The following is an 11952-nucleotide window of genomic DNA, read 5'->3' as shown; positions in this document are numbered from 1 at the left end:
CATTTGTGTACGGCCCCTTTCAATGGATTATTACTATATTGAACAATAAATAGGCGACAAAGAGTAATCAACAAACAACAAGCCATAACTTTTAAAATATTCAAAATATATATTTAAAGTCTTTAGTAAAGTTATTCGCAAAAGTAAGAGCTACAAATTTGCTGAAGACATCATTTCGATATAATCACTTCCAAGAAAATTTGTGAAAATATCTCACTCATAGGGGGATTAATCAGCAAAAGCACAATACCAAAAGAAAGGGCATATTACCTCCATTAAATTCTCCGAAGATACTATTGACCTAAAATAAGCCGTTTTGGCGTTAATAATAGATTACATTTTATGGTAACGAGTTTCGGCTTAGCAGTCAATAAAACAGCAAAAACGACGTATTCCTTCAATATCCGACGGTTTCGGTGATTTATTTCACCTTTTTCAAGGAATCTTTAATGATATAGTATGTCAAGATTTGTTATAAATATGTCCGATTTGTCTGTGAAACTGTACTTACAGAAACTATCCGTTTTTTTGTTGTATGTGTGTGTATGTCTAACATTCGTTGTCTAGTGTGTTTATTTTGTAATGGTGTCCAATAGTGGCTATTTGTGAAAATTAAAAATTATAACTTGAATTGATCAAAATCTGTCTGTGTACTTACTGCATCTGTGTCAATAATTTTTCGCACCTCACTGCAAAAAAGCTTCCTCGCTAATCTAGTATTTAAAAAAAGCTTGGTTTGAATATTCTACCGTATACTAGTTCAGAGCTTGGTTTTTTATCTTTTCCCTTTTCGATTACTATTTTGTTTTGACAGGTTTGGCTGGATGGGTGTGTGCGTGTGTGGTGTCATGAGGTTATAATGGTAGCGGTTGCTGTCAGTTTTCTTCTATGTTTGTTTTGGTTTTTTAGAGTGTGTATTATTCCAGCATATATTGCGTTTAAACCTTCAGTGTCTGTTCGTTTGTTAATGCTGTTTTCGGTGGTTGCTATGTGACAAACTTCAATAAACGGTAGTGCATGTTTTTTGTGGTGGCTGTTGGGTGGATTGAATAAACGGCTTTTCAGCATGAATCAGCTAAAAGATCGGTTCAATACGTAATCCTTCTTCTTCCCAACAATTGTGCAGGTGGAATACTATTCCGTTTAAAGCTTAACTTGAACAATCCGACACCGTCCGTTCTGACCGACAGTATTCTTGTGCTACTATCACGGGATTTAAATTTTTGCTTGTGATGTTCACGAATTCAATGGTCTATATTTTCACCTACTAACAAATTTCATCTATATTTTTTTCTTATATCTTCCTCTCATCTGTGCATGACGTCTATCTTTTTCTATCCTACCATTTCAAACGATCCTTTTTTCCTTTTTTTCTATCCTTCCATTTCAAACGGTCCTTCTTCCCTTTTCCTATCCTTCCATTTCAAATGGTCCTCACATCAAAATTGTCCTTCACCGACAGGTGGTCGACCGTGGAGTTGGAAGGGGTCAGCGGGACATACCGTAACACTCCCCGACCCGTAAGGCTGGTTAGCTATCTCCGGTTCAGCTTTACCTTCTGCTGTTCCCGGCTGAAGCCCCACCTTTTCTATGTCGATCCGCGCCAGCTTTGCTACAGGTCGATGCACCATTCCGTCGGGAGTCTGCACCACGGCATCGCGAACTCGCCCATCTCGGCCCACCACAACCTTGGCTACACGTCCTCGAATCCATCCGTTGCGTATCTTCTCCTCCACGATGATCACCGAATCTCCTACCTCGATCGGTTTCGTCTCCTCAAACCACTTGGTACGACGTGCGATGGTAGGAAGATATTCCCGCACCCACCGGCGCCAAAACTGATCTACCATTGTACGGCATAGATTCCAGTCGTTCCTGCAGGCTTGTCTTGGATCCGTAAGCGTCTTCGGAGTCTGCGTTACGCCGCTCGAGCTCATTAGAAGAAAGTGGTTCGGTGTTAGAGCCTCCTGTTGCGCCGTCTCCAGAGGAATATATGTTAGCGGTCTCGAATTGACCACACTCTCAGCTTCCACTAGCAACGTTGCCAGCGTTTCTTCGTTCGGCGTTCGAGAAGACTCCATTGCAGTAAGAGCGGTTTTCACCGACCGCACTAGACGCTCCCAGGCGCCACCCATGTGAGGTGATCCAGGTGGGTTAAACACCCATTTCGTGTTCGCGTTGGTGAACGTTTCGGCAAGCTGGCGCTCGATTTTGCCCATCTCCTGCTTAAGTTCGTTGCTCGATCCCACGAAATTTGTGCCCCTGTCACTGCGGATCTCCACAGGTGCTCCTCTGCGTCCGATGAAACGCCTGATCGCCATCTTGCAAGATTCCGTTGAAAGTGTGTGAGCGACTTCGAGATGGATTGCTCGTGTGGTCATACACGTGAACAGAGCTACCCATCGTTTTGCAATATTTCGGTTCACCCGCACGCCGATCGGCCCGAAATAGTCGACGCCTACGTAGGAAAATGGACGTACGTACGCCTGCAACCTGGCCGCCGGGAGTGGAGCCATTCGGGGTGTCGCCAGACTTGGCTTCTTGACTTTACATAAGGCGCACTCTTTAGCCACCTTACGCACGAACGGGCGCAGCTGCGATATGTGGAAACGCTGTCTCACTTCGTTCACGACAGTCTCGCCATTGGCGTGAAGAAATCGTTGGTGGTACCATTCAACCAGCAGTCTAGTCACTGGATGGGCTTTCGGCAATATTACTGGAAACTTAGTGTCAAACGCGGCGACGGTCGCAGCAGATATCCTTCCATCAGAACGAATAACACCTGCTTCGTCCAAGTACGGAGACAGTTTGTATATTTTGCTGGTTTTCTCCAGCCGCGCCTGTTGTCCTGGCTGCTTGTCCCGCATTACTGACAAAGTCGCCACCTCGTCCGGATACTGCTCACACTGCACCCAACGAAAGATTGTGGTTTCGGCTGTTGCTAATTCCTCTTGAGTGAGTGGTCCGTCCAGTCGAGTCTCTCGTTTTACCGTTCGCCGTAGATTTTGTACGTAGCGATGAACATGTGCTACCGATCGATACAAATGCGTCAGTTTCGAGAATCGCTCCCACCTCACAAGTTGTGGCGGTACGATAACCTCCTTGTGCACCAAACACGACCTCAGCTCTTCATCGGTCGTCGCGCCGACTGAATCTGCATCTACGGTCCATTGATCTTCTGGCAAATATAAATCGTTGTCACCACGGAACCAACGGCCGCCTGAGGACAAACACGGCCCTTTTCCCCACTTTGTCGCATCGTCGGCGACGTTCTTTCTCGATGATATCCAACGCCATTGCTTCGCCTCCGACTTGGACAAAATCTCACCTACTCGGCAAGCTACGAACTGGCGATATCTTCGATGATCTGAATTTATCCAAGCCAGCACCGTCTTAGAGTCACACCATAACACTGTCTTCTCGACTACGAGCGAGTGCCCAGTGAGGATGGTCTTCATCAAGCGAACTCCGATTACCGCTGCCATCAACTCCAACCGTGGGATGGAGTGTGCCTTCAGTGGAGCCACCTTGGATTTCCCACCGACTAACGCAACAGAAATCCCATCCGGAAATACCGCCCGAAAGTAAGCGACACACGCATAAGCTTCTTCGCTAGCATCCACGTAGATATGCAGTTGCAGCGACAAGATATCTTTCACCGAACGTTGCGGAAAGTAGCAACGCGGAATGCTAATCTGGTCCAGATGTTTGAACAAACTCGTCCACCGCATCCACTTCCCAAGTAACTCCTCCGGAATTAGGTGATCCCATGTCGTCTTCGCCCTCCACAGCTCCTGGATTAGTACCTTGCCGTGTATGAGGAAAAAACACAACAATCCTGCCGGATCGAATGGGCTCATCACTACTCGCAGTGCCTGGCGCTTAGTTGGATGCTCCGCACCCACCGCTAGCGTCGTTGTAAACGTGAAGACATCGTCGACCGGCTTCCAGTACATCCCGAGCACGCGTTCGGTTGAACTGTTCTTGTCCAGCTGGAGACACTTTTCTGTGACTGGGTCTCTCTCCCCGACCCGTGCGAGAACCTCGGTGGAATTTGAAAGCCAGTTCCGCAGATGAAATCCGCCGAGAGAGTGGACCAGTTTGATTTCATGTGCCAGCTTCACCGCTTCGTCAACGTCGTCAGCGCTGTCCAAGTAGTCATCCACGTAGTGCTTCCGGATAATTGCGTCGGCTGCAACTGGATACTGTCTTGAATGCTCCTTAGCGTTCAAATTCTTCACGAATTGTGCCGAACACGGTGAACACGTTGCACCAAACGTTGCGACGTCCATCAAATACACATCGGGGGCTTGTGTAGGATCATCTCGCCAAAGCAGTCGTTGCGCATGTCGATCTTCTCGTCGAATCCAAATCTGGTGAAACATCTCCTTCAGATCCGCGCACAGAGCGACCCGTTTCTCCCGGAAACCGTATAGAACATTGAGCAACGTATTTAGCAGATCCGGCCCTTTCAACAGCATCGTGTTGAGTGCGACTCCATCCACTTTGGCCGCTGCATCGCAGAAGATACGAACCTTGGACGGCTTCTTGGGATTGATGACCACTCCTAAAGGTAAGTACCACGTACGCCGTGGATCTGAATCATCGAGCTCCTTCCGGGTCGCTTTGTGTATGTACCCTTTCGCTTGATACTCAGAAAGCTGTCTCCTCACACTTTCGCCGATGAGTAATTCCCTCTGCATACGCCTTTCCAAACACTGCAGTCGTCGAACCGCCATCTGGTAGCTGTCCGGGAACTCGAAGCTATCGTACTTCCAGAGAAGCCCAGTTTCGAATCGCTGTCCGACCCGCTTAGTAGTTTCCATCAGGATCCGATTTGCTCGTTGAGTTTCCGCGGACTCAGGATGGGCGACTTCCATTATACCCAGACTCTCGACTGAGAAAAACTTCTCCACGAGCTCATGTAGGGTCTGCTCGGCCTCCTGGCACTCGCATATGTGGAAACTATGAACGATATCCCCTGACTTGTCCTGGTTGGATCCGTAGACCGTCCATCCCAAACGTGATTTTGCTGCTATCGGCTCTCCCGGTCGGCCATCTCGTAGCTTGAGTGTCGATGTAACGTGAGCGTTGTCGTTTCCGATGAGGATGCGCGGTACCGCTTGATCGTAATCATCGATCGGTAGGCCCTTTAGGTACGGAAAGGTTTCTGTGAGTTCCGCGTACCGCAAGGATTGTCGTGGTAAGTCCAGCTTGCTTACGGTGCGCACGTCCGACAAAGAATGTTTGGATGCCCCTGACCGTCCTGCTATTTCCAATGCGACCCGTTGAGAATTAGCTTCTGACCTCTTCACGTTCGCCGTCCACTGCAAGCACAATGGTTGCGGATCTCCTACAACCCCAAGGTCCTTTACCAACTCTTCGTCAATCAGCGTTCTCTCCGAGCCGTCGTCCAAGAAAGCATACACGGACACAGATCGATTGTTCCCATACAAAGTCACTGGAATAATACGAAAAAGCGTAGTCTTCCCAGCGGAATGATGGTTGGTGACAGCTTTGGAACTACTTGTCTTAGCTTCACTCGATTCTTGCCTGGACCCATTCTTCGCCGAATTTCCGTCGTTCCCAAACTTCTTACAGCCATTTCCTGGCGTCTTTCCGTTTTCCCTGGCCTGCTGGGCTTCATTTGTGTCCCGTTTGGAGTGCAGCAAAGGGTGGTGACGCCGTTGACATCCGTCGATATCGCATTGCTTGCGATTCTTGCGGGGGCGCCTTCCGTGTGCTCCAAGACAGAGCCGACACAAGCCGAGTTTCTGTATTGTCTCCCAGCGTTCATCGACCGTTTTCTTGTCGAACTCTGAGCAGTCTTTTACCCGATGCCCCGAGTTTTTGCAAATGAAACACGCTGGGCTTGATGGGCGCATCGTAACGCCAGATGCTTCTTTGTTCGTCGCCATCAAAGAAGAATCCTCCATTGAGTGAGTTCCGCAGAAGTTTTTGTCCTTTCCGTTCTTCTCCTTCACTATTCGCTGCTGCTGTACAGGTTGCGGCCTAGGATCGTAGTTCACGGTCACGTCGGATGCCGCTCGCACGAGCGTCTGCATATACTGCGAGAAAGAACGCAGGTTCACTTCCCCGCAGCGCTGCTTGTATAGCGACCAGTCCAGTTTCATATGTGCTGGAAGCTTCTCTACCAACTCGAACAGTAGCATCGGATTGTTGAGATGCGCTTCATGCCTCCCGGCTTCCAGATGATCACAAAAATTCTGCACCGCCATACCGAAACCGATTAGCGTATCTAGTCTTTCCTGTTTTGGCGCAGGTACCCCTCGGATCCTCTGCAACAACGCATGGATCAACAATTCCGGTCTACCATAAAGTGTCTCCAGCGTAGCTAAAACATTTGGGACGCTCGCCGGTAGCAACAGTCGACTCCGCACCGATTCAAGTGCGTGCCCCTTCAAACACCGTTGCAACCTCGCCAAATTTTCCTCGTTCGAAAACCCGCACGTCTGAGTAGAGTTAACGTACGAGCTAATGAATAGCGGCCAGTCCTCCGGATTACCAGAAAAGATTGGCAACTCCTTGTTTATCACGTGTCTTGCCGCCAATTGTCGTGGTGTGGGTCCCCAATACGCCTGCTCGTCATGCAACGGAGGTTGCTGCGCACCAGCCTGGAACTCCGCAAACCGTGATTGCTCCTGCGGTCCCAATTGGATTCCTGGTGGCACCGTCTGGCGCAAACTGTTTTGTCTTCCTAAATACAGCTTTGAGACCATAGTGCAATGTGACTGTATTTCTGAATTTGGATACTTCCGCCGGGGCTTCCGGAACCGATGATGGTGGCCAATGTGACCAAAGAGACTTTTAATGGCTGTTAGTGACCTAGTACTACAAATCTTAGTAGATGTGGCACCATTTTGGAAAAGTTTTCACATTTATATATTCATTACAGAATTTTCAAAATCAACATTTTCTGCGTGATCGTACTCTTTACTCTGTAATTCCGGAACCGGAAGTCGGATGTATTAGAAACTCAATAGCTGCCTATGGGAATGTTGTACCATTCATTTGAGACTAAATTTCAGCCATCTCTGAGAAAAGTGAGTGAGATTGTGGTCACATACACACACAGACGCACATACACACATACACAGTCTCGACGGACTGAATCGAATTGTATAAGTCACTCGGGCCTCCGGGCCCCCGTTTAAAAGACGGTTTTCAGAGCAGTTTTCTATTGAGAAAAGCAAAACGTAAATCGTACGAACAAGTTATAGCAAATAGTGGAACATTTTACACTTTTATAATAAGTGGCTCAGGTCCCTTCAGATTTGACCGCACTTACCGGTTGATGATGTCCCAGTTTAATATTTCTTTTGAGTGTTTTGAGAAAACTGAGAAAACAAAAATCATCAATGCAGGCCTGGATACGGTTAAAGAAATATAATTTTTTTTTGGTATCCTCGCATCGTTTTCCGGAGAGCAGTTGGATATGTAAGGATATTTATTATTTTTAATCTAGTCCTGTAATTTAATTCTATTAATCGAATCGTATATTTAAAGCATTGTCATCAATACCTCTAGGGTTAAAAAATTGATTCGGTTCAGTGACTCTAAAGAATATGGCGTGCGGTATCGAAGAATTCATTCCGTGCATTTGGGTCGTCTTGTTTCAAACACCTATTAAATCTATCTGAAGGGTAAAAATGCAAAATTACACAAACTAAAAATTAAAAACCTGACACTTTTATTTTTGTAGATGATGATCGAGTTGCACTTTTTGTTGCCAACGAACGGAAAACATAGCTACCCAGTGAGCAAATTTTCTGGCAGAGACCGCTCTACTAGATTTCTGTAAGTCTTGGTTTGGCAGCCCTGTCAGATTTCTGAGCGCTTCTTGTCGGGTTAGTTAAGCTAGGGCGAACTCGGTTTCGCTCGCGTTTTCTGGCAAATTTTGACAGAAACTGAGCAAAACCCTGGCATAACTCGGACATAAACTGTGCAAAGATCCTGGCAATTCCTACCTGGTAGAATTTAGCACGAATCGAGCAAAACATCTGACAAAGATGTGGCAGGAAGCGTGCAGAGATCTTGGCCGTACATTTCTGGCTGGATATAAAAGTGAGCGACATCGGTTGGTTTAACCGCTTCTGTCAGAAACGGTTGTTGCATTTGAGCGAATTCGTTGCCAGAATTCTCGCACAAATCGCGCAAAATGCTCGCAGAAACTCTGCCAGCATCAATTTTGCTTTGCTCATCTTTTGCTAACTTTCTGCTTGTCACGCTGATCGGGTACCAGCTGCTGCATTTGCTCCACCACCCGTTTTTTCTACGATATCAGAGATGTCGTATTTTCGCTCTGCAGTTTGTTGCTTTTAGCTAAATAGGTAACCAACCTAATTTGGACCCCTACATATTTTGGACCCTGTTAATGTATTTGCCTCCTGCACTGCCAAGTTTCTCTGCATTTGTTTGGTTTGATGCATCGGTTGGTTTAACCGCTTCTGTCAGAAACGGTTGTTGCATTTGAGCGAATTCGTTGCCAGAATTCTCGCACAAATCGCGCAAAATGCTCGCAGAAACTCTGCCAGCATCAATTTTGCTTTGCTCATCTTTTGCTAACTTTCTGCTTGTCACGCTGATCGGGTACCAGCTGCTGCATTTGCTCCACCACCCGTTTTTTCTACGATATCAGAGATGTCGTATTTTCGCTCTGCAGTTTGTTGCTTTTAGCTAAATAGGTAACCAACCTAATTTGGACCCCTACATATTTTGGACCCTGTTAATGTATTTGCCTCCTGCACTGCCAAGTTTCTCTGCATTTGTTTGGTTTGATGCAGCAATTACATTCCTTGGGTTGCCTATTAAGTTTCAATATCATTAGTTCATCTCTATTTTTTTTAAATTAAACAGGATCCACAGTTTTCAAAAATATCACCGATATAAAAAAATATCATGTTTCAACAATAGCCAAGAGAAACCGGTGGAAATTGTACATTTTCAAATTGGATTTAAATGTACAATTATAATATTTTTACATTTCTTACAAAAGAAATGTATGGGATTCGCACAAACTTTGAAAACTTTTTCCGAGGCCCGGAGGGCCGAGTCTCATATACCAATCGACTCAGCTCGACAAATTGAGACAATGTCTGTATGTGTGTGTATGTGTGTATGTATGCATGTACAAAATGTCATGTAATTATCTCAGCAATGGCTGAACCGATCTTAATGAAACTAGTTTCAAATGAAAGGCCCAACGTTGCCATTTGACACTATTATTTTTGATTTTAGATATGTTGTTTACTTTCTGAGATATGGGCGATTTTGTCAAAAAGCAGCAGGTTTTTCGCAAATAACTTTCGAACAATACAATATTGTCCCACAAATAGAAATCTTGTAAAAATCCCTTTCTGTTATAGATATAGAGCTATAGATTGTCAAAATTCATGCACGAGCGGCGGAGATATTAACCCTTTCATGCCCAACTTTTTTCTAGTGCAAGTAGGGTTTCAAAACTATTTTTCCTTGAAAACGGTGAAACACGAAAAGCCTATTTTCATAAAGATAGGTGCTTCCATGGCAGTGCTAGAAGCTGGTCAATTTCTACCTTCGAATGCTCAATACAATTCTCCTAGAATAATTACAGTAGTCTAAATACGTGGAAAACGTAGCCAACGACAGTCTAAATTGATAAGTTTTATCAGTTTTCAATAATATTGCACCATAATAAAGATATACGAAAAAATCATTTTCCGTCGTCAACATAAACTGTCCCTGGCAGCACTGCTCCATCGGAATCCAATCAGATTGATTGCAATAACTTTAGTTCTAGAGCTGATCTTTGTAACTGTTAATACTCAAATTAAAGGCAATAATCACATTAATGAGCCTTACTTGTTTTTGTTAGCAAATCTCGCTACAGTCAAAAGTTATAGCTGTTTAAAAACGCTGTTGTCCACATACAACATGGGCATGAATGGGTTAAACATTTTGAATTTTAAGTCCTCGCTTACCAATTTCCATTACCTAAAATGAGATTGTTTCATACAGAGTATTGCTTTACTGGTGTTTTAGGGGCAAAACTAAACCGATTTTGAATATCGGGGTATGAAAACACATATACGTGATTCAAGGAATTCGATGTTGAGAACATTTTTGTGAATTACTTTTCTAATAAATTAACTATTTCTCAAAAATCAATATATAAGTTCACTTCAAAGACAAAATAATGTTTTGATAAAGAAACACTTAGTTCTAGTATTTATCCCTTGGATTAGGCATTGTGTTCAATCATGAGATAAATGATGGATGGTATATCAATATACAGATCAAAAAGTAATTCACCTAGTAGTGAGATAAAAGATTTCTCATATAATTATACTCGTGGCGTCACCGAAAGCAACTGTATGTTTGAAGCCCAAAAATCTAGCGAAAATTTAGCTCTTTTGCAAGATTTGGGTTATACTGGTTATGGCGCAAAAATTACTACTTACATTATTTATGATAAGAATGTAAGAAATCAATATATCATAATAATATACCTATAAAAATAATGTCACTGCATTAACCATCATTTGCCATTCCTCACATGCCCCCCATCTCTCTCTCTCTCTCCCTCTCTCTCTCGCTCTCTCTCTCTGTCTCTCTTCTATCACTTCTATCTAGCTATTTCTGTATCCATTTCTAAGTTGTGTGATAAGATCTTCTGCCAATCTGAAATATTAATTAATTGTAATTGCGCAGTTTTGAGAAAATAAAACTATTTTTTGTCTGCTGCTACATCAACTCAACTTTAATTCAATTGTATTCAAAGCCTGTATCTACACTATAATTAAGGAAATTCATGGCTATATCAGAAAAATATTTGGCTTAACTGGGTAATATGAAAGTTTGACGATGAAAATTTCCAAAAGAGACATTCCACGTGTGATATTTAAACTATTCGTATCTCTATTGAATTTTGAATGAAACATATGCTCAAAGACTGAAAGCTGAAGCCAGCAGGATTGGACTTGCCATCAACGTTTCGAAGACAAAATACACGAGAGGAAGAGGTTCTAGAGACGACAATGTGAACCTCCCACCCGAGTTCGGATTGACGGTGACGAAATCGAGATGGACGACGAATTCATGTATTTGGGCTCACTGGTAACCGACGACAATGATAACAGCAGAGAAATTCAGAGACGGATCTTGGCGGGAAATCGTGCCTACTTTGGACTCCGGAGGACGCTCCGGTCGAACAAAATCCGCCGCCGCACGAAGTTGATTATCTACAAGACGCTGATTAGATCGGTGGTCCTCTACGGCCACGAGACCTGGACTATGCTCGTGGAGGACCAACGCGCCCTTGGAGTTTTCGAACGAATGGCGTTGCGTACCATCTATGGTGGCATGCAGATGGAAGACGGAACGTAGCGCAGGCGAATGAACCATGAGTTGAAGTTTCATTAAAAATCAGCGCTGTTGTTGTAGAATATTTGCTGGTTAGTCGCCAATTTAAAGCTGGGGCGCAACGACTTGGATAGGGCGCAACAACCTGGATGGGGCGCAACAACCTGGATGGGGCGCAACGACATTGATGGGGTACGAAAACTATAACGCCACTATACGTAAAGTGGACCGGAAAATGAGCGGTGTGAATGCAAACATAACGAAAAGTACCAAATTGGTGCTTTTTGCTATGAAGGGTGCATTCCACATAAAAATTAATATCCGATTTTTTCGAAAAAAATTTCTCACACCCTTTAACAAAAAAAGTGTGTCAGTTGTTATTTGTTAAGCTTATTATTCAATAAATTGTACATATACCATAATAACCATAATGATAACTCGTAAACTTTACAATATATGGAAAGAAAAAAATTAAATTGAATTTGAATATTTTTATATCTCGAACCATTTTTTACTTTCTAAATATTTAGAATCATGTTGGAAAGATGGTGTAAAAGATTCATATGGAAGTCTGAATACTTCATGAGATAT

General features: G+C 44.0%; 1 protein-coding gene across 1 annotated transcript; it reads right to left on the bottom strand.

The window, feature by feature from the left end:
• Positions 1–1502: 1502 nt before the first annotated feature.
• Positions 1503–6740, bottom strand: LOC131695327 (uncharacterized; the record flags this gene model as incomplete). Its single annotated transcript, XM_058983790.1, has 1 exon — positions 1503–6740. A coding segment is annotated over exon 1 (5238 nt), but the record flags the coding sequence as incomplete, so codon positions are not given.
• Positions 6741–11952: the final 5212 nt, after the last annotated feature.

This window comes from Topomyia yanbarensis, unplaced genomic scaffold, assembly GCF_030247195.1.
Source record: "Topomyia yanbarensis strain Yona2022 unplaced genomic scaffold, ASM3024719v1 HiC_scaffold_363, whole genome shotgun sequence".
NCBI classification, from domain to species: domain Eukaryota; kingdom Metazoa; phylum Arthropoda; class Insecta; order Diptera; family Culicidae; genus Topomyia; species Topomyia yanbarensis.
This window is presented reverse-complemented; position numbering and strand designations above follow the sequence as displayed.